This window comes from Parambassis ranga, chromosome 5 (assembly GCF_900634625.1).
Source record: "Parambassis ranga chromosome 5, fParRan2.1, whole genome shotgun sequence".
NCBI lineage: Eukaryota > Metazoa > Chordata > Actinopteri > Ambassidae > Parambassis > Parambassis ranga.
Window position 1 is genome coordinate 10,855,919 of NC_041026.1, and position 23,362 is coordinate 10,879,280.

The window sequence follows — 23,362 nt, forward strand, 5'->3', positions numbered from 1 at the left end:
ATTCCACAAGCCTGATAAGGATGTTATTGAGTGTTAAGACATTTTGTCTCCATTGGCAGGTCTACAGGACCCGTCTGTCCGTGATGCCAGCAGACAGTTTCTGTCTTGTTGACAAGAGTGTGATAGAAACAGAGAGAGAAGGGAAAGCAGGAGGGGTTGTGAAAAAACACAGCATGGAGGAAGAGACTGAGAGGAGAGGGAGGTAGAGAGGTGAAGGAGGGTGCAGGGGGGGGAGTAGATAGGGGATGAGGGAGAGAGGTGGTAGTGGGAGGAGGAGGAGGTGGGGGTGGCTGTGCGTGAGTAGAGGACCTCCCTGTGAACTGTGCAGTCGCGAGCCGGGTCATTGGGGCGAGGTTGTCAGAGCGTGCCTGAAACAGTACACCCAGGGGTTCAGCCAGAGTTCACACACTCAGTGTGCAAGATCCATGTCCCTCAGTCAGCGCTCGCCAGCCGTACACCAGCATGTACACAGAAAGACGAAAAAATTCACGTGTATCCTCACACACACATGCACACACACATGCACAAAGGCGAGATGAAAAGCAACAAACACACACACACATGCACAAAGGCGAGATGAAAAGCAACAAACACACACACACATGCACAAAGGCGAGATGAAAAGCAACAAACACACACACACATGCACAAAGGCGAGATGAAAAGCAACAAACACACACACACACATGCACTTGCGAAACATGCAGGATGTTTAAAAAAATAAGCAGCCTCCTCGCACAGCGTCTGCACGTCCATGTGTGTGTGTGATATTATTTTCAAATCAGTGCAAGCAAAGTTTATCTGGGGGTGAAAAACACAAACTTATCATGCAGCAGGAGAAGCGAACGGCTTGATTAAGTGAAGCACGGACAGAGATTGCAACTGATAGTGTCCATAGCACAACACCAACAACAGCAGCAATTGTAACGTTGTAACACACTGAGAGAGATTTTCTTTAATTCCAGTCAGTGTGGTTTAAATAGGAGAGGCCATGAAGCCAGAATCCCCTCTGTGTGACTGAGCTCTTTGTGGGAAAGCTGTCTGCTTTACTCCCATTGAAGACTGGTTGGCCCATTGTCAAACCCAGAGCTTGACCTGGTGTTGAACCCAATTGTCAAACTTGCAGTGTAGTGTGGGACCTTGGTGGGGGAGGAGAGGCAAACAGAGTGTGGTTTTAGCTGACTGAGGCAAGTGTTTGTCATCTCCTGGTCCCTGACAGAGGACTGCGTAATGGTTTCGCCTCAGTTAATGCACGCAAAAGCTGTGAAAAGCAACGTTTCTCGTCAAGCCCTTGTTTTTTTTCTGTATATATAATTAATGTGGAGATTTAGACTCTATATTATATGTTCTCACGTTTCACGGAGCCTCTGCTGCTAGTCATGTGGTGACCACCCCGATCCCTCTCCCAATTCTCACGCTGGGGATAACTCTTTAAGTCTTGTGTCACACAAGGATTTGACAGACAGGCCCAGCTGTGGCAGTCAGGCGCCAGAGCACCACGCCCTCCGAGTCCAAGGCAGACGAGGCCCAAACCCAGAACAATTCAGCCTTTGTGGATCTACTGGAAACTATCAACTGCATCCAAATGACCGTAAGCTGCAGATACAAGCCAGATGTTGGAATTCCTCGGCTCAGTTCAATCTCAGTCCAGTCTGGCTCATCCAAGCCCGGCAGCAGAGCGGTGGCAGGAAAAGGGGGTGGGGGGCTTGTGATGGTTCTGACATATGAAACCTGGTCTGATCGAACTGGAGACGTGCGGTTCTGCCTGCCTTATATGGAAGCGCTGTCTAATTGAGAAATTGTGCAAAGTTGCTGCTATTTTCCTCGAGGCTTTGTGGCAATTGGAAACAGGTCACGGTGCAGATTTCATTGTTTTGGTGAAATGCTCTACAGTAAACGCAGCCATGTCTCATGAGGGCAGCTGCACATTACTGCGTATAAATCCTCCTCTCAACCAAATCACCCCCAGATGCCCCCATCCAGATTAGTTAAACTTTATGGAATGAGTTTAGAGCGTACAGAGCCTCTGTGAACTGCTTTGCCACTTGAAGCTGCCTGAATAAATGTCTGCATGGTTCTCTGTGCTGAATAAGTTCTTATGAAAAACATGCTGTGGATACGAAGCCGTGCGCAGCTCTTCTCCTCCCAAAGCGTTCCTGTCCTCATTTCAAGATCAGCTTATCGTGTAATCAGGCTCTCCCGGAAGGCCGTGATAATATCTTGTAAGGTTTTCAGTGGTCCAGATCGGACATGCTCACAGCGATCTGGTGGAAGACTCATTTGTCCTTTTGCAGGCTAATTACAGCAGGCTGTGCGACCACCCCCTGCATTCCCCGCCAACCTTTCACCCCCGAGGTGTTGAGCAGGCAATTACTCTTCTTGGCTTCTGTGTGTGTGTGTGTGAGAGAGAGGCACAAACACAAACTGGCTATTCCTCCTGCTCGCTTCTTTTCCCTCACTCTCTGGAGTATTCATAGCACAAGTGCAGTGTAAACACACGCAGCCATCTTTGGGCTCAGTAGCATGTCATGTGTAGGAGGACTGCTGCCGCTGTGGCTTCACCTCCCCCATCCTCTCTGCTGTCTTCTGCTTGAACTTTGTGTGGATGTTGAAGGTTTGAAGGGAAAGTTCACCCCATAATCAAATATTTAATCAATATTTAAAAAGCTGCAACTTCTCAGCCAACTTGACTGGCATAATTAAGATGAACCACAGACCTTAGTGTGAGCCATTTTATGTGCCTATTTTCTGCCACAGCACTCGGTAAACACACTTATTCACCCAAAGTTACGGCTCAACTAAGGAGAAAGCCATTAATGGACACTTTTCACACTGTTACCATGGAAATGAGTTCTTTTGAGACACCAAGATGCTTGTTGACCTGTATTTTATATTTTGCTACATTATTATATCAGTGTTTATTATTTTATTATCTTATTAATATAATGATTTTGCCCATTTAAACCTATTTTTATTACTTATATTTTATTCGCTGATTTATTCCACATGTATATTTTTATTTATTTATTTTTTATCTCATGTCTCCTCGCCTGTTAAAATGCACTAACCTGCATAGAAAGTGCTATACTGTACAAACAGAACTTGAATGATGGATTAATGGAGCGTCATCTGCTCCTATTATATCATATAAGAAGAGAAAAGGCTTATGCCTACATGGATAAATAGCATTTCAGGTCACAGGCCGTATGAATGCCTCAAAACTTTTTTGGCAACTTGATGTTTAAAAGAAAAAAAAGATGTGATTACACTCATTACTCTCACTGCTTTGTGGCCAAAGTTCAGTTCCCAACTTTAATATCTCTAAAAAAAATGAGGTCACAATTGCTGCCGTGCAATGCGAGTGTGATTTTTTTCAGACGCACAACAAAGCATCATGGTGACTCAATCATCTAAAAAAAAAAAAAAAAAGGTGCTTTTCAGCTCTCCTGTGCTGCTTGATAATCCACATCCTCTCCCCTCAGTAACAGCTCTCCAGAGGGATGCTTTCATCCTGACGCACACTGACTGTGTTTGGTCTGTTTCCATTTAGCTAAGTTCAGGTGTAGTTCACAGAGGCCGCCAACCCTGGTCACATGACCCGCATACAGGCTGTGGGCTTTGGGAGGCCTTTGTTTGTGTAATATGGCTCTGTGATGAATCGAGAGCTTCTGTGCCAAGAAAACTCCAAAAAGAGCATCTAACTATCAGTTATTCCACCAGAAAATATGCCGGACATTTCACTTCTTTTTATTCCTGTCAGCTTTATCAGTGTTTTGGAGAGAGTCTGCAGCCTGCACGCCTCATGTTTCCCTCTGTCATGACAAGGGCAACAGCATGTTAAGAAGGTTGTACAACCTCCAGATATCTGCTCTTGTTGTTGAGATGCCGGCGCTGAGAGATGGTTGCCCTCTATCTGACCCACATCTGATTCACCTTGAGCAAGGCAGGCTGTTGGCAACAAGCGGTCGAGCTGCGGAGTTCAGCCGTGCTGCGACACTGTTGCGTAATCTGTAAGGAAGCTCTGCTCTGTAATAAATAAATCTGGCTGAAGCAGTCCATCTGGGAAGAACATTTTTTTCAGCAGAGCTCTCCTGACGTGATGCCTGGTGGGCTTTATAAATATCCTGAGCCCATCCGCACCATGTGAACTGTGTTTCACCCTCCCACACCCTTCCCCTTTGAGTGTTTGCCTTCTGCTCGCAGTGAAAAGGAGGCTTTGCTTTGCTTTGTTTGTCCCTCAGCTCTTACCTCCCACTTTCTCCCTGTTAACTGTCAGTATTCAAAAAGCAGAACACTGGAAACCACATGTGAAACAGAGCACTCTGGGTTTCACAGTGACCCAGAGGGACGTCATGTAGGCTCCCAGGAAGATCTGAACTTACATTACCACTTTGAATCTGTAGCCGGCACACTAACTCTGTATGTATACAACTTACTTTAAGTCCTGGTGATGATTTTTGGTGCTGCATATCTGGTGTTATATCTAATCATATCTGCTGCTGCTGTGAAACAAACCTTAATCAAGGCGGCAGCAGAGACAGAGCTCCTTTTTCCCCAGCAAAGATCACAATATAGATATTCTGCACTCCTCTGTGCGCTGTAGATATGGCCAGCAGCCACTGATGAATGCACTTTTTATAGAGTTCTGCCCCAGCTACCAAGCCTCTGACCTTGTGTTGTAGAACTACACCCCTTATGCTTATGTATGAGGCATCTACCTGTAACAGCTGCATCCTTTAAACAGCCAGCTGTGGCTGAAGTGATTAAACAAGAGTTAAAAAAATGTCATTTGTAAGAATTACTGGCTTCAAAGCAGCTGTCATTCGTCTACATTCTGCTGTCTGACTGTGGCTACCTGCATGATGTGATAACACTATCACCGTGTGGGCAGGGTCACCTTTAAAGAAGGAATAACTGGATTATCCATCTAAAAATAACAACAGGTCAGGGAAGCAGGATTAAAATAATCACAATTTTATTCACACATTTCCCAGCATATATCTTGTCGGCTGAGACAGTGACTTCACTGGGTTGGCTGGTGATGTAGCCTGGCAGTAGCTGACATTAGGTAACCAGCAGCGACAGCTTTGACAGGGGCTGCAAAGCTAAAAGTGATACAAGCGTACAACATTATGCTTTGTCTCTGAAGTGAGGAGTGGTTTGTTGGCTGATAGGGCTGAAACAAGAAAACCTTCTAATTAGCATTTAGCAGCAGTGATTGAGTCATGTGGCCTTATGCAACACACAGTAGCTGAGCTACAATATTAGCATTACAGCTAACAGAATGGCTTTTTTGTTTCAGTGTTGCTAACCAACAAGCACTCACCACTACAAGTGACATTTCAAACGTGACCTCCTTTGTATTACTTTTTGCTTGGTAGTCATCGTCAAAGCTGTCACTGCTGGTTAGCTATTGGTGATAGATGATGGTCTCATTTTTGTTGTCCATATATTTTCCATTTACTTAGTGTGAAAATAAGTAAACAATATTAAACAATAGGTAAATGTGAAATAACAGTTCAGTTAAATGTTTTTATTTGCTGAAACTAATCGTCTTAAAATAAATCAGAGAAAAAGTTCAAATGAATAAAGAGCATGTTTTTAAAGCTCCATGAAATATTCTCAAAAAAGTATTTTTTTTTTACATGTTGGTAGTCACATACATTATTGGGTGAAAAATAAATGACCAAAATGTTCAATTAATAACAGTCCTACACATTACATGCATATTGGTTCCCACTGAGTGGTTTTATTTCTTATAATTTATTCATGGAGTGCGGCTAATTCCCTTCATTTATCTGCAGAGTTCTGTTTGTGTTTACGTGTGTGTGTGTGTGTGTGTGTGTGTGTGTTGAGGCCTGACACCCTCTGAGCTTGCTGCTCCCTTTAACCTTTAACACCACAGTGTATAATAAGTCTTACAGTCTGACAGGTCAACTGAGGCGTCACGCCTGGCCCCTTGCTGTGGGTTAGGCCTGAGCCTTTTTATCATACTACCTCGCCTGTGATGGATGAACCCAGGAACAAACTGGCGAGAGGGCTAACAGGGCTGTTCAGAGAAAGCGGATAAGGTGTTGTAACAAATAACACCTCCCTGAACTCCACTGCCTCCTCATTGCCCCCGGCTCCAGGCTCATTCAGCTATTCACCTCGGGCTGTGTCCACAAAGCACACAGACTTACGGGGTGTATTACAGGTAAATAGTGCAGTGCTCACATATCTAATATCACTTGTCCTGAGTGTGTTCTTCTCTAAGGAGCTTTGCTCCAAAGGTGACTGTTTCTGCAGTGGGGTTGTCACAATATGAGAGTTTGACTGTAACATCGTTGTTTCAACAATTGTCTTTAAAGCAGCTGTTAATTTTACCCCTTTTTCTGGCTCTACCTCTTTGCCTGTAGAGAGGAGGTGGACCTAAATACTGCCAACACGGTGACAATTACGGCCTCCCACAGGAACATATTACAGCTTTTCAGAAACCTGCAGGTGTTGTCATGGACATTTTATCTCTCTCTCTCTGTATATATATATATATATATATATATATATATATATATATATATATATATACACACACATATTCTATGATTTCACCTTGCAGTCGTAGTCATGTGCTGTAGTAAGCGAGCAAGTTACTCGCTGTGTTTAAAATCATGTATCTCTGTACTATTTTGGAAGGGTTAGTGTATTTTATGATGTTGCAGTGCAGCATGAGTGCCCTCATGGTGCTCTCATTAAAGCCTCTACACTGTTGTTACACAGAAACAATCAGTGTTTATTCAGCGTCGTAATGATTTGCTAAAACAAAACGTGGCAGCTTTTATTGTGACAACTTGGCATTTTTAAGTTGAAATAACTTTATTTTTTCCAACATTGACTCGTATGCAGTGTGTACATGAAAATTAACTCTTTACTGGGAGGCAGTTAGTTTCAAGGAGGAAATGGAACACTGGCTGTAGATATCATAATTAAAAAAGATGGACTAACACACTGCCCTGTGATAGACTGGTGACCTGTCCAGGGTGTGTACCCCGCCTCTCGCCCAAAGTTAGCTGGGATAGGCTCCAGCCCCCTGTGAACCTGCACTGCAGGATGACAGACAGCCAGTACACCCAGTGTGGTAAGAGAGTCAAACACAGAGGGAGCCACATCAGACCTGTTGGTGCCAGTGGTGGAATGTAACTAAGTGTTTGTACTTTGTTACTGCTCTTAAGTAATTTTTTATGTATTTATACTTTACTTAAGTAAAAATAATAGTGCATTTATACTTTTACTCCATTACATTTTGCAGCTGTTATCTGTACTTGCTACTCCACTACATTTTTACAATGTTTGTAGTTACAAGTACGTTTATGAATACAGTTGTGTTCATACAGCTGTGCTGGACTGATGTGAGGTCAGACTCTGCATGGAGGTGGTGTCACGCTGCCAGCTGTGTTTCTATAATGAGCCTCAGTCATGATGCCGGTGCTCTGGCTCAGTTAGCTAACTAGTTAGCTGCTGTCTGCTAACACAGGTCCATCCATTAATGTCTGATTAACATGAATCATAACATGAATCTCAGCAGGAATACTGACACAGTACAAATGCTGAATGCCTGTTTTTTATCACGGGCCTCTCTGTTCACTTGATGCCCACAGCCTGCCTCATGACACACAGACCTGTGCATAGCTGCTTCTGGACTGAAAATGTAAATTAACTACACATTATCAATTTTAATTTTAAGATGATTTCATTGATTATTTTGACATGTTCAGGTCCTTTGCAATGGAAATCAATAATATATATTCAGTGCATGAGTACTTTTACTTTTAATACTTTAAGTACATTTAAAAGTAAGTACTTAGGACTTTTACTTAAGTAGGATTGTTGATGCAGCATTTCTACTTTTACTTAAGTATATATTTTGCTGGTTATTTGTACTTTTACTTAAGTACCAAGCTACAGTACTTCCTCCACCACTGGTTCGTACAGACAGTTAACAGTGACTCAAAAGCCATCTGATCTGCATTATATCCTGCCCTACTGACAGTGTTAAAGCTGTTGTTCTATTAATTATATTAAATGTATTTTAAGATGATATTATCAGTGTATGTCTTCACAGTACTTTGTGATCCCTGTGTGTAGCTACTAGAAGACAATGGTTTTTATATTTGTATGAAGTAATAGTGAGGAGAACATGGATGCACAGTGGTTTGGAAATCCATTCATCACATGCAGCCGAGCTGTATTAAACTGGAAAGTCACAGCGAAGCATCTGCCAGGAAAGTCAGAGTCACAGAATCTGTGAGCGCATGTGATGTGAATAAGGACAGAATCCTGCACTGGCGGAGGTTTTACATGCGTTCAGCATCACTGCACAACAGGCCAAATGGACTCCAGATCTGGGGCGCCTATAATATATTTAATGGATCATTGGAGGCTGACTCTCCAAGCCCCTGTGTTGGAATTACAAATGCTTGGACTGCATATAGGAAAATACTCTCAGCCTTGTTGCTCTCCTTTCAAGAAAAGAAAGTGGGCTTACCATGACTAATAAACATTTAAACTATACACTGTGCTCAGTATCAAAGGAGATGATTCACTTCACAGCACAGTCTTTTTTTTTTATTTTAGTTCGTTTTAATCATATCTTTTAAGGTCCTAAAAAAATAAAAACGTCCAAAGAAGACACCTGGGAATGTAGTCACAGCTGAGACTGCTACACTCTCAGATTTCTTCCCATGTGACCAAACTTTAAGTCCTGTGCTTCCACCTGCGCTTGGTCAGTCACCCTGGAGCTGAGCGCCTTCAGCGAGGAACAGTCTTTCCAAGCCCCCCTTTGATTTATTCAGTATTTGGCTAACCTTGCTCTGAACCTGCCCCGAGAGATTTCCAACCATTTTAGCCCTCCTTTTCCAGCACTACATGCCTCCTCGACCTAGTTCCATCCCAACATGCTTCTTCTCTCTTTGCTTTCGCAACAGCCCACGAAGAGAATGAGAAACAGGCCCTTGAAGGAGGCTCGGGTTCACTCTCAGCAGTGCCTGCCCCCCACCCCCTTCTCCCAACCCAGTGCGGGTCACCTACTGATCACAATGTGCGGCCGTATCGTGAGTGCACAGGAGGGCATTTATGGTTCGCTGGGATTCAAATGAATGTTTATGAGCCTTGTCTGGCAGCCAAAGGCCAGGCACTATCCCAGCTTTTACAGCCACTCTCATGGGCTGTGTGAGCTAGCTTTGACTTGTGCTCAGATACGGGGTGTCTCTTTCTGTGATCTCCCCTCCTGTGTTTACTGTTGGGGTTAAAGTAGTGCTCTGAAACCAAAGTTTTTATTGTAACGTTGCACATATTTTGGTTCTATGTCTAGAGTTCTGGAGCAGTTTCTCTTATTAGAGTGTTTTTATTTCTCTATTTTTTTTTTTTATTGTAATCTACACATGCTTATACATGTACATACAGATATATAAAACCAAACCAAAACAAGATGAAACAAACAAAAACAGTAACATATAAACATAAACAGTGCATATTTACATTTTACAGTGTTATTTTGTAATATTCAATTAAGCTTATAAAAAGTGTTCTTCATATTGAACTAATAAAGTTTGGATTTGATGTGTGACGATTTGCTGTATCGCGACGCAATGCATGATGGGAATGTGAGTGATCTTGACCGCTTTGAACGTCCGGCCGCGCTGTTGCGCTGAAGTCCTCCACCGGGTCCAGAGATGAAGTGAAGAGTTCTGTGTTTGCAGCTCGAAGTCGTGTGGATTCCAGGCACCGCCACCGAGGGATTGGACGATGTGTTTAACACCGAGAGCCGTAAAAACTTTATTTAAACCTTCACCAGTTTCACGGACATCAGGCTCGAGCTAACTGCGTGCTAGCTAACAGCTTTTGGTCGGTGGGGGAGCGGCTGTCAGGAGCGGTGGAAACCCTCCGTTAGCCAGACTTTCTCACCTCACAGCTAACATGTAGCTGCGTTTTCACTGGAGTGGCTGTTGATGCGCAACAAAAACATCATTTTAACCCGTTAAACTGCCCTTGGTTGAACACCAGACCTGCCATACAGATGGTGCTGTGGACGGTTCCTGCACGGCGGGTTTTACCGCGACCTACCACGCTCTGGTAAGTTTCCTAAAGATAATGTGTGCGAACGTGTTGTATTTTGAGACAAAATTAATATTTTAGTATATAATATGCCCCCTCTGCCGTCCTCTGTTCCTCCTTGTATTTCATTTTCCACTTTTCCACACTTTCTCTGCATCTTCATCATCTCATCTCATATTTATACCTGATTTCTTGTCCCCTTTCTCTTCTGGAGTTATGTCTGCTTTGCTGTCTTCTTATTTCATCTCCCTTTTTCTGTCCGCTCCTGTCCTCCTCTCATTTCTTTCCTCTCAGTTCTCATTTACTTCCCTTCATCTCTTTCTGTCCTCTGCCATCTCACATGCCGTTTTTGTGTTCTTTCTTTCATGTCAGTACAGTGTTGTAAATTTGCACATTTTGGCACAACAAATCTAGAATTTGTTTGAAAAATACACGTCAATATCCTTATCAAAGTGTGCTGTAAACTATCTTTTAGACAACTGAGCCAACAGACATTAGGTCTTTGTGGACTGGCCGTCATCCTTGGAGATGATCCTCCTGCCTTCATGACCTGTAAGTAAATAAATCAGTGTACAGTTTATTTTCTCAGGGTTGTTCCTATTAACTAATTTTGTGAACAGCTGTTTAACTGGCATGATTGTGTGCTCTCTTTGTCAATATGTTTCTCTGTTAGGGCACAGCTGATGAGGACAGTTGAACTCCTGTGGAAAAGAAAACCTGTAGCTGAACCCATCCAAAGTAGGAATTATCTTGGACGGCTGTGTGGTGATGGAGGACCTGGCCAGCGTTCCTCAGGTCTTCTGTGTCCTTTTTGGACTGATTTACACCCTGCACCTGGACTTTCCCCACTGCATGAAAAACGGTATTTCGCTAATGAACTAGTTTATTTTCTCTACCTGTTTTTTGATTTGATTTGCCGTGTGTTCACCTGTTTGAACATCCAAAGTGAAAGCAGCTATATATGTTATATTATATGTTGTTTCTAAGCTTTTAGTATCTTTTATGCATAATATGTTCTCAGCAGCTGAAGATTCGACGTTTATCTGTTCAAACATGTGCCTTCAAACTGTTAATCCGGAGCCTCTAGTAGTGCTGTATTTGTTTTTAAGTAGGTCACCTGGCATTCATTCACTAGAACTGGCAGCTTTCAGAAACCTGTTTAAACAAATTAGAAATAAAAACTTGCAGAAAGTTTATTTTCCTTACCTGTTTATTAAACATTTCTAGTGCAGCTTGAAAAAAACAAAATTGTCTATACTGAAGATATTAAAGGTAGGGTAGGAGATTTTGAAAACTCAGTGAGAGTCAGCCAGATTTCAAAAGTAAACACACGCCCCTTTCTCTCGGAGCTCACCCCGAAGCCACGCCTCCAATCACATGGACGCGCATTACCTGAAGACGAGCTGCGGTCTGTGACTTCGGCCATCATGCACGTACCTCTCTGGTGCGCGCAGAGCAGGAAGAGAGTGACAACCAGCCAATACTCCGTGCAGGGTCCACCCAGAGGATTGGCTGATGTTTTTAGTGTTTTATAGATTCCATAGATTCATTTTAATGTTAAACTGCCAAACTAATTGGTTGCTATCGGATTGTAAAGAGAAGTTGCACTAATTTAACAAAAAGTGCATCAGAATGAAATCTCCTACCCTACCTTTAAAGTTAAATCAACTTCAATTTAGTGTATTTTAATCAACTTAAGTACATTTAACAAATCAAATTTAAAATCTGTTCATTACACATTACGTAAACTCAACTCATCTGGGCTTACACAGCATGGAAGGAAACTGCACAGCTTTTTTTTTTAATATGCACAACTCCTGTATTTTTACTGAACGTTGCTCTTGACAATCTCAGGAGGAACAGTCAGAATCCAGGTAGGAACAGAAAAAATGAAAGTTACTAGATAACTGTGCTCTTGTTATGGCACACTAAACAAGCTGTCATGTGATAATCTCATTTTATTTGGTGTAGAAGAAACTGCTGATTTGGAGGATTAGAGTTCTTGCACAAAATATCACAACAGTAACGCAGAGTCAAAAATAAACAGTCTAGACATCATGAGGAGTTTTATTCTTGTACCAAAGGCTCAACATGAGCGCTGCTCAGGAAGGTATGCTCCTTTTTTACTACACTACAATGTTTTATTGTGATGAACCTCAGTGAGGTCAGATCTTGGCCTCATCTCATTAAATGTTAACAAGTTCAGATTTACTGTCCACCATCTGTGATGTGAAAACCTTTTCTTAACCTTATTATTTATTTTACAGCAGCTCATGATCTTTAATGATCCTGTATTTTTTGTGGTGTTGTATAACCTGAATTTTTGCTTCTTTTTAGGTTCGGTTCTTCCTCGTGGTCTCAAAAAATGGAAAACTTACACCATCTAATTTGTCTTGCAAGTAAGTAAATCAATGTGGTTCATATGTGTGTCAAGAGTCATCCAGTCTACTTGTTGGGTGTCTTTTCTGAGGACCAAAGTAAATGTATTGGTCATTGTCAGTCAGCACCACCACCTTAACAAAGCTAAGCTAATTGGCTGCTGGCTGTAGCTTCATGTTTGTATAGACAATACAGTAATAAGGATATTCTCATTTTTCTCTAGGCAAGAAAGTTAACAAGGACATTTGTCAAAATGTTCAAGTATACCTCAAATTTACATTATTGTTTACTTTCTTTGGCTGAAAGTTGTCATCAGCTGCTAGTGTTGAATTAGAGGCACCCTGCTGATTAGAGTGTTTTCTTAGAAAGGTTCATATTTCATGTACCACCACCGGTTTTATGTAATTTCTCTTAAATAATATCCTCAATCCAAATGTAGTTGAGCCGTTGACATTGATGAATTTTCTTCTATTGTAATTTCCCACCCTGTTTTCTGCTTAAGAATTGGAACATGCTTGAATGTTGTATGCAAAAGAGAAGCTCCATACTGTCCCATTTTTCCCTGTAATGTATGCCTCTGGGGGTTTCACTAATCTCCAGAACAAACGCTTAGTACATCTAAAGATTGTATGAGCCGAGCTAACAAATTCAAATTTGATATATGAGCATCCTTCAAGACAGAGTAAGAAATGCTTTAATAATTAAGCCTTAAAATGCCTGCCGGATGCAATAAAGACAACACAGCACTTGAATGAGGTTCATACCAGAGCCGAGGAGGATTTTTGTGTTATTATGCTTATTGAAAATTACACTATCCCTCTGTACCAAGTCCTTGACAGCAGAGAACAAACAAGAATACACCCCAGCTCACCCCCCACCAAGAGTGTGTTTTATGTTTTGACAACCTCATCTGTCACAATCACTGATCTCCTGCTTTGAATAAATCAAAGGTGTTATCTTACTGCCACAGGAGTCAAAACAACTTGTACCTCGCACGTGTTCAGTTTTCTATTGTAACAAAGGAAGACAGCGCAATTCTAAAATTCCTTTTATTACCTTGTTTTGATTCAAAGACATGTTAAAAGAAGAATAAAAAAAAAAGAATTGTAAAAACAGACAAGTGTCACAAAAGAAAACTCCCAGAGTAACTACTGGTAGAGAGCTATGCATGGCTTCTGTTCAAAGTGAGAATGGCAATCAGTCCTCCATACATTATACACAAACACACACAGACCCAGAGTGTGATGTGCAGTTTATCAGTTAACTCTACCTGCACAAGCGACACTCTCGCATGTCCCCTAAAGTATTCGTCTTCACGCTATCACTGGTCCTCCTCCACTTTAAGATGTTTTAAGGTCCATATTCCCTTCATTACAGTGGTTGTGAGGTTGCTCACATACTGTGTGCAATCCAGGTTCATGTCCTCCCTTTGAATGTGTTCATGCAGGTATATGTCCCAGAAAACTTGTGGATTTCCTCAAGTGCAACTTGTGGCATGAAGCTGGAGAGGAAAGGACAAAAAAAAAGTTACAGTCATGAAGTAAAAGCTACAAAATAAAATGGAAATTAAAGTCAAACGAGGAGTGTTTACCTGTTAAGAATGACAAGAGCGTGCATCGTCCAGGGCAGGTAGAGGAAGGCCTTGTCAGCTCTGACTGCGTCAACTGTTCTCTGAGCGACAACCTCGGGTTTGAGAGGCGGAAAGAGCTGAGGAAACCTGAACAAGAAATAAAGGAGAGCAACGTTGAGATTATGTGATGATAGAACTTATTTACATCCCTAGTTTCAAGTCATAAACCTCGTTTATTCATCAAGCAATAGATGGTGGCAGTTGAATACACAACAGTGTGAAAACTCAGCGATGTGAGGCTCAACTTGTCATGACTCCAAGCAACTAAGATGGGCAACCACCACTACTTTACTGCCTTGTTTCCCCTCTAGGATGTTCAGGCTGGATTGAAATGGATCATGTGAATATATTTTTTTTAAAGGTAGTAATGTTGCAGGTTTATTCCTTCTCTACACAAAGTATGAAGACCAAACAGCCTTTAAGCCAGAAGCAGCGGTAGACACAGGTTGAATCAATGAAAGGCAGAGTGAGCACAGTGGGAAAAACCGGAAAGGAAACAGGAACACTGTTACCGTCTGGTTCTAGACAAAAAAAATCTTAAATGACAAACGGGAGCGAAATTAACTTTTGGTTTGGCTGGAAGTAGCAAAGGTGAGCACAGACAGAATAATGACAGCAATCTCTGTCAAAAGGACCTCGTCTGGGAGAGTACTGTCAGACTCTTGAAGTGATCTACTGCTCACTACAGAGAAAAGTCATGGAGTGACAACCATGTCAAACACAAGTGTCTATATAAAATGATGTGCCGATATCTAAAGCCACAAAGGTCTTCATGTCTCTTTATCCACAGTTCACTTCAAACGTGCACTACTGGGGACCTAGGTGGATGCAGCCATTGCCATATTTTTTGCTCCAAGTTGTTTTCTGTTCACTATAAATGGGTGCTGAAATAATGGTACATTAATAGTAGAGATCAGATCTGACTTAGGCCCATGTTCTGAGGTGAGTCAACTCCGATTCAGAAATTAGGACTGACGATTAGATCTGGTCTGGCCTGGCCAGCTGCACCCACCACACTGCAAACAATTGTCTGTGAATCAGGTCTGGAATCCCTCCCCTTTGCAGCCAGTTCCACACGGTACGAACCTTATTGTAACCTATTGCTTGTCTAAAATGGGGTGGATCTGCTGCTTGCCTTCTTCAAAAATTATTTGTAGAATTACTAATAACAACTTGGATTTTTAAGCTTTTTTTAAACCGTCAACAGATATTCACCAATATACATACACTACTAAAGACTGTGACTTTTAAGTGGTTGCATATTAAAAAACACTAAACTCCTAACATTTGGATCACCTTACAGATTTTGAGGAGCTGCCATCATCTCTGGAACTCTAAAGTCAAACTGTTGTAAGCGTCTTCTCACCTGACTCTCATGCCCTGGAACATCTCTGTATTGGTGTGGAAGGGGAGCACTGTGGTGCAGCTGACGCCAGGACAGTCCAGCAGACCCAGGGTCAGGCTCTCCATGAAGGCCAGCGATGAGGCCTTGGAAGTGCAGTAGTCTATGGCTCCAGGGATTGGAGACTGGGACAGGATGGAGTTGATGCATACTACGTGGCCGTGCTGCAGCTCCAGCATCCGAGGCAGGAAGGCTTTTGTCGTCTAGAAACAGGACAGAGCAGAGAATCAAGACAAGGTGGAAGGAGGTGTGAAATATATGCAGCAAGAAGAACAGAGCAGTGAAACAGGCCCACGCTAACCACAGATTAAATTTCCATTTCTATTTAGCTGATAATTGGATTTCTGTCTGCATATGACACAGTCGTTTGATCTCCATTCAAAATAAAAATGCCACGAGTTTCAAAACTCCTCTGATGTTTCAGGGGCCGAGGAGCAATTTGGAAATACCCCACTTAACCTGCCATAATAGCAGCTGTGACTGACAGGTCTGGGGATGCCTACTGCAGTTACTGCCATGCTATAATCAAAATATGAAAGTGATAAGGATAATCTGTGGGGAGGAATTTCCCTACTTCTGCAGGCGTCGCTTTAATTCATGCAAGTCTTACCCAGAACTGTCCCATCGTGTTGATATGCTGGGATTTCAGAAGAGCGTCGTCGTCGCTGTCCATCAGACTTTTACCGTGGACTACAGCCGCGTTGTTCACTAATATCGTAACATCTCCCACCTGAGATAACAACACACAAAAAAACACAGTGAGATGATACAGTGCTGTCAGGGATATTCCCCGCTCACATTCAGATGAAGTGTAATCTATACAGCAGATGGAACACACAGAGAGGAACCCCAGGGAGATATTTATGTGTGTTACATAAGTTGTGGAAATCATATAAACGTATACAAACATGAAGCTGGTTTACCTTTTCTCTAACCACCTTGGCTTGCTTGTAAACTTCCTCCCGGTTGGCCACGTCGCACAGAAAGTAATGGCACTCTGTCCCAGAGAGGGAGATCTCCTCGGCTGTCTCTTTCAGACACTTCTCTGTTCTGCCCCACAGGATCACCTAGCAAAGAACAGAAACAAATCATTTCATACCACTGCTTATGAGCAGAACAAGAAGGGCAGTCATCAGCGAAACATTACATATCTTTTGCGCAATTTTTTCTGGCAATAAGAGCTGGATGGACAGCGGAGCAGTGGTGCTCTTTTCATTCTGAGAACAGAGAGGCCATTTTCACTGCAACAAATAGTTTTCGAGCAAGATTAAAGGCTTGGGGGTTGCTGTGTGAATGAATTGTCTCTTCATCCACCCGAGGACTAAATGAAGGCCGGTCATTTGAGCAGGGAGCATGGGGCTGGATGGAGGTGGGGAGGGGGGGACTAGTGATTGGGCAATTAGATCTGTCAGTCTGTGGGGTCAGGGAAAGGTAATGAAATCAGGGGGTGAGCCCTCCTCATCTCTCAAATACAAATTCTCAAAGAGATTACACGGCCTGTTGGGCAGATGAGCCCTGTCATTTCTGGTCAGGGAGTCTGAAAACAGTGCGTGTGTGAAGTGCTGAGGACGCCAGTGTGGGATTTGGCCAGTCGCCCGTGACCAAGGTTAATATTTGAGCAAAAAGTCCTCTGGAAAGTGATCTTGTGTATCTGAGAGGCAGACACTGTGTGTGTGTGTGTGTGTGTGTGTGTGTGTGTGTGCAGCATGTCAGTCTGTTAGCCCATAGTTCAGCCTGTCATCCCCATTGTTTTACAGCAGTGTGTATGTGTAAACATTCATTCAGTCGGGCTGCCGGATGGATTTACTTTGCTTTATTAGATCTAATTCTTAAACATTAAAGACATTAAGTAAACACAGAGCAGTATATGAGCATGTAGCAGACCTGTCAAAAATCCATGAAAAACAAAAACCTAATAACTCCTATGCTGTTTTCATTTTAGTACAGCCATCAATCACTGTCCAGGCCTGCAGAAGCAGACCAAACACAGAAATATTGACACTGTAAAGTTGGGTTGACATAAAAGCTTACAGGTTGGAATGTGTTCTTTATTTCTTTATCAGATCCAGAGCAATCAGGGCTCTGCCTCCCTCTGTGCTGCTTCTGATTGGGTTTTCTGTTTGCTTCATTTGCAAGCCCATTTGAGTAATCAGTGAAGGCAGACAGGTCTTGATAAATAACTGAAAGCTTTTAATAGGATTTGAGCCAGACAAACAAAGCTGACAGTTCTCATTAAAACTCAGCACTTAAACTGTGCTCTGCTGTTAAAATGTTATTTAATTCATTATGTTTATCAGCCGTCACAACACAGAGACCCCTCAGAACAAACAAGCACTGCCCAAACTCTTATCTGGATAGAAACAGTAAGAAAACAGTTTCTAATTGACCTTGCAGAAGCCCCGTTCACTGTTGATGACAAACCGAGTGATTGTCCCAACACGACTTAATGTCAAAACATGCTGTATGTAAAAGCCGTCTAATCGACAAATCAACATTGCAAAGCTTAAAACAGGACCTCGAGTGAGATGTTGCAGGCTGCAGGTCCCTGCGTCCCCTTAGTAGCTGAATTACAGTGATACTCTATCTCTCAGGTCTGAATGTATGGGTGGGTATGAACCCTCCTTTTCACACCCATTGTATGGGCCAGCAGAGAGGCGGCACACAGAGGGGGCAGCAGGAGTTCAGGAGGCAGTCGCCTGCCGCTGTCTAATTACTGCGGAGACAGCAAGGTCAGCTGCAGGGCAATACCCAGCTGGGAGTGGTGTGCTTCCCGCCTCCAGCACAACACAAGCACACCCACACAAACCTGTCGTCAGCGAGGTTCATCTTCCTCGCTCAGGTCTCTTTATGTAATGTCAACAAACAGATAAAAAAACACTTTCTTCCTGTACGGAAAAATCTGCGGTGCAAAAGTATGTTTTGAAAAGCTCTCTCTCTCTCTCTCTCTGCCATAGGACGTTTTTTTTTTTTTTTTTTTAAACAAAAGCACTTGGGTCTGGTTTATTGTTTTGGAGCTGCACTCTGCCACAGTTCCCCCCACTAACAGCACACAAGAAGAACCTGGCTCCCCTCCTGAGTTGCTGGCTCTTCATCTCTGCAAATTCTTTCATCAACAACTGAAGTAAGTCTTCCTCACACCGTGAAAACACCAAAGCCCGAGCAGAGGGGAAAGGAAATTCCGGCTGCCAGTCACAAAGGGGCTCAAACTGGGGTGAGCGCAAGTTCATGGAGGTTAGCCCTATTCATAATTACCGTCCTATTTCCTTTTAGCATCTCTTTAGGCAGGGAGTAATTGTCATACACATTACCACAGGTGTTGTTTTCAAAGCCTTCACACCTTGATAATACCCAACAATGGGGTGCTGAAAAGCGTGGTGACATCCTTTGTTGTGCAGCTGCAGAGTAAAGCTTTTAAAACCCACTGGTTTCTCCTTGCTCATTCCCCAAGGAGATGGTATTGAAAGACAGAAGGAGGCAGTTAGTGTTTCATTGAGCTTTTAGCAATGTTTTCAAGCTGCTAAAATTGCGCCTTAAAAGAGAGCATCTGAGATGTGGCGCCCGTGTCACACATGCACGGATAATTACAACCCGCAGCTTTCAGCAGGGCTGCTCCATGTGGGTGGAAATTACCACCATATTCCTCCGTGTGTGATGAGGACTCCCATCCGAGGTGATCAAAAATAGAGCTGCTCAGCATTAACTGAAGGGACACCGGCGACTCGCCAGGCGATCAGCTGTGTAATGTTCACCCACTGGATCGACAGACAAACTGCAGCCGGAAATAATGAATGGAGTAAAAGCCTAACCTGCTGTGAGGGGTGAGGGGGGGGCGTCACCGCAGCGTTTCAGACCTGATAGCAACTTCGTCTGGAGATAAATTTGGGGTTTAACCTTTTTTTCTTAACCTAAGACATTCTCACCCTGAAAAATAACTCATCACACTAATGATACGAAACTGTCTAAGTGGGTGGGCGGGAATGTCACATGACATAACCTGTAGGAGAGTGAATGTATCTAGGGTATGTTTGCATACTGTGTTTTTGCTAATATCAGATATTCACTCAGCTAGCAGCCATATATTCTTTTATTTTGGAAGCTATGATGATCATTCAGTCTTGTATTTTGCTGGAAACAACAGCCTCAGAATCTATTGCTAGCCTCCTAAAGGGGGCGGGGCCATGTGACAGATGCAGGAAGTAACTGAACTGAACTGTTTGAAAGGGGACGCCCTTGTGTGCCGTCCTCTGACGGATTGGTCAAGAGTTTTCCTTCAAATTTAAGCTTAACCACAGAATGTTGGTTTCAATTCACTATTTCTGTAACACTGCCACCAAATGACAGCAGACAGCAACAACAGGTCCACCGAACACCAACAGATACAACACAGTGCTGTGTGGAAAAAGTACAAATATTGAACTGTTTTAAGTTTATCTCTCTAAATACTGACACGACTAGAGCATGCCTGACCAGCAGGTCATAAGAATCTGATTTGTGTCTTGTTACACTGCACGCTGGTCACTGTGACAATTTCAAATTACCAAGATAATTCAATCTGTTCCTCCCTAACACTCTGTTTTATGTACACTCCATAAAAGAGGCGTCCCATGCTTGAAAACAAACCCTAATCTGGCTTTTATTAAAAACATTACAGAGTCTTTAGCTGTGTTTTGATATGTTGTCAGATTTTACAACAGATGACTCAAAAAACGTCAAGACACTAACACGGGTGATCGTAGGGCCGTTTTTATGTGAATGGCTTTGAAGGAGATTCAGTGAGGTTTTTGTGCACAGACCTCCCCATCCAACACCACCCCACACACAGCCTGCATCACAGCCTAAAATCTGTGCCTAAAGCACTTTCTAGACACGTCAGTCATACACAAATCAGCCCAGACCTCAGCAGAATGAGTGTCAGCTCAGTGCTGCACTTAATCATATCAATCAGCCATAAACGGTGTGCAGACCTGCCCTCTGTGTGACCCAAGCTGTTGTGCAATACTTGAACAGAAATTGAGGGCAGAGCCTCCAGTCCCACTGGACCAACTAGGCTACTTAGAGGTCATGATCCCAGCCTTCATCCAACAGTGGAACAACAATACACTTGGGGCAGGGCAGACAGCACACTGACCGGGCTACCTGTGGCAGCAGGGAGAAGAGGAGGAGGAAGAGGAGGAGGAAGAGGGGTGCTTCACAAATTAAACATACAAACATCTAAAAAAATACAAAAACATAGAAAATAACTTGTGTTTTTATGCACATTTATTTGGATGAGTGGGTGGATGCGTGCGCAACAAGTTGTCTGCTTACCTTTCTGGCCCCCTGCTTGGCGAACTCTTTGGCCAGGTGTCGCCCGATGCCTCGTCCTCCACCCGTGATCAACACCACCTCCCTGGTCAGGTCCTTCCTCCTGCTTGGCAGCAGCGAACACAAACTTGCTCTGACTATATAATAGAGCATTTGAACGGGGAAAAGAAACATACGACACGCGCTCTTCAGCTCCATGCTGGCGCCCACGCAGACCTGACTCAATGAATGTTTACACCGCAAGTTCACTAAACTGAAGTCCTGCCACAGCGAGCACGGAGTGCGCAAAGGAGCGTAAAGTTTATCCGCATACAAACAATCTCATGTGCAGCCTCACAGAGAGTCGCACGAGTACTCCACAGGCGAAGACACATTCAGAGAGCGGGTCTGTGCCACTCGAAGGAGCTCTGACATGTTCAGGCTCTCAAACGTGCGACTGATTAGTCATTACGCCTGTCAAGCGCCGGCGGAGACGCAGAGACGTGAAGTCCAGGCGGCGCTCCGTGCTGCGCGCTGCTGAAGCCGCTGAGCTTTGCTGTTGCGCTCCTGTCCTGTGCTGCCTTATATATGAGCGCCTCTGCCCCGCTTCCACTAGTGAAAGGACCTGGATGAACCTAAAGGGGAGGTTTGTAAGGGCATTAATCCTGATTGACATGTTAAGTGGGGATGATTTTGCTCCAGTGCCCGTCTGCCCTGACTGGTTGCGTACTTGCCTCCAACCCCCACCCCCTTCCCTTCCCTTCCAGTCTACAACGGTGGTTCTCAATCTACGGTCCAGGCCCCCCTCCAGTGGTCACCCCACTGCGCGTCTCAGGTGGGCGCACAGTGTCTTTTTTTAGGGGAGGTGGGGGGAGTTTAAATTGACCCGAACTTAACCTCATTACATAACGTGCAGAATAACAAAGATGTTGCAATCAGTAGGAGGTGCAAGTCAATAAACACAAACAGGCAGATATTCTTATATAACAGAGACAGATGGATCCTTATCACCCCAAAATATACTTACATTCATTAAACAGGCAAACATTTAATAAAGTCTATCTCACAGCTGCCTTTAAAAAAACAGAGGTGATGTGATGATTCAGTCAGTCAGTCCTCATCAATCATTTGATATATTCAAAATATCTATGAGCAATATGTTTAGCAAATTGACAGAGATAGATAAAAGGAATAAACATTAAAAGGTTTATAACTCATTTAATCAATGACCTGTTTACTGATCAGGCTCGATGGTGTAAAATAACGCCAACTTTGTCCCACACAGGCCAGGTGAGCATGAACTGTGACCCATAAACTATCAATAAATATGGACGGATCTTCTGTGAGCTCAATCACACATTATTCATTTTGTGGCAGCCTCTAGTGGCCATGAGAGGAAACTGCAACCTGAGCTGTGAAGAAGTGAATCCAATACAAAACATCTCAAAAACTGTAGTTCCCTGTGTGGCCTCTGGGAGCAGGCTCCAAAAGCGAGCATCATGTTAAAATGTCAGAAACATGTGCAAATGGTCTTTGTGTTCATAAGTTCTTTCATTACAAACTAGGATGTAATTACAGATAACTTAGACTCACTGTCCGTGACTTGACGATCGGCTCATCTGTCTTTACTTAAAATGGACACTGGACGTTTTTGGACAGTTTTTCTACATAAATAGACAAAAAAGTGTTTAGTGTAAGATGTGCTCACAGGGCCAGATGGCTTCCTCTTGCTGGCTTGAAATGGTCCACGGACCATAAATTGAGCATCACTGATTTAAATGCTTTCCAGTAACAAGAGCTGGTAATAAATCAAACACTGCTTTCAGCTCCATCATCAGCACAGTGCTGTCCCTGCCTCTGCAGAGGTCTTTGACTGCATCCTTCTGTGCTGCGTTTCCAAAAGCAGGCTACATATTTCCCCCTGTGTGACAGTGCAATTTGGGAAATAGGTCAGCCCGGCCTCAGAAGAAGAAGAAGAAGCTTGGCAGGACGACAAACAGAAAAACTGCATGAATACCTCCTAAACAAATCCTATGAATTCATGGGCCTCAGACAAGATTCCAGTCTGTGATGTTTGGCCCTGGCACTGTGATTTTTTACTGGGTATCGCTGAATGCAGGGCTTTTTCTGCAACTGGGATGGGTTTAAAGAGCAGCCGCACAATGGTTGCTTTGTGCACGGGCTCCAGTACTCTACTTAGGAAAGGCAGAGAGAGGCTCTCGGGGGGGGGGGGGGGGGGGCTGCTGCAATAAACTCCAAGACGACACGACTCCAGATGTCGTCTTCATTTTGAACATTTTTCACGTTGAGATGACGTTCATGCCATCACATTCTTAGCTGAAGCTTCATTAAATACAATCGAATAGATTTGCAAAAACACAACAAATCATATCACAGATTTATTGCAGAATGCAAATAAATGTAAATAGGCTCCGTCTCATTGGGTGCTGTTTATTTATTCTCATGCTATCACTGCCATCTACAGATCAGCAGTGAAAGTTCAGATAAGAGAGTTTTCAGCCCTCACTGGGAGCATCGCTGAACATTTCCTTCCCTTTGACACCAAACAATGTAAA

The 23,362-nt window shown here is 43.3% G+C and overlaps 1 protein-coding gene across 1 annotated transcript; it reads right to left on the minus strand.

Annotated features, from left to right (window-relative positions):
- Positions 1 to 13,503: 13,503 nt before the first annotated feature.
- On the minus strand, positions 13,504 to 21,519 carry dhrs3b (dehydrogenase/reductase (SDR family) member 3b). Its single transcript, XM_028407139.1, has 6 exons — positions 20,811 to 21,519; positions 16,427 to 16,570; positions 16,114 to 16,233; positions 15,468 to 15,706; positions 14,063 to 14,188; positions 13,504 to 13,972 (listed from the first exon to the last, which is right to left on the minus strand). The coding sequence occupies exons 1-6, from the start codon at positions 21,003 to 21,005 to the stop codon at positions 13,888 to 13,890; spliced, it is 909 nt and encodes a 302-aa protein (XP_028262940.1). The 5' UTR covers positions 21,006 to 21,519; the 3' UTR covers positions 13,504 to 13,887.
- Between the last annotated feature and the right edge of the window lie 1,843 nt (positions 21,520 to 23,362).

Excerpts from the sequence above, each read along its gene's own strand:
- dhrs3b (XM_028407139.1), bottom strand. The coding sequence starts at position 21,005 with ATGGAGCTGAAGAGCGCGTGTCGTATGTTTCTTTTCCCCGTTCAAATG. Across the intron at positions 15,707-16,113 it reads ACACGATGGGACAGTTCTGG|ACGACAAAAGCCTTCCTGCC; the intron begins GTAAGACTTGCA and ends TCCTGTTTCTAG. Across the intron at positions 14,189-15,467 it reads TTCCAGGGCATGAGAGTCAG|GTTTCCTCAGCTCTTTCCGC; the intron begins GTGAGAAGACGC and ends TTTCTTGTTCAG.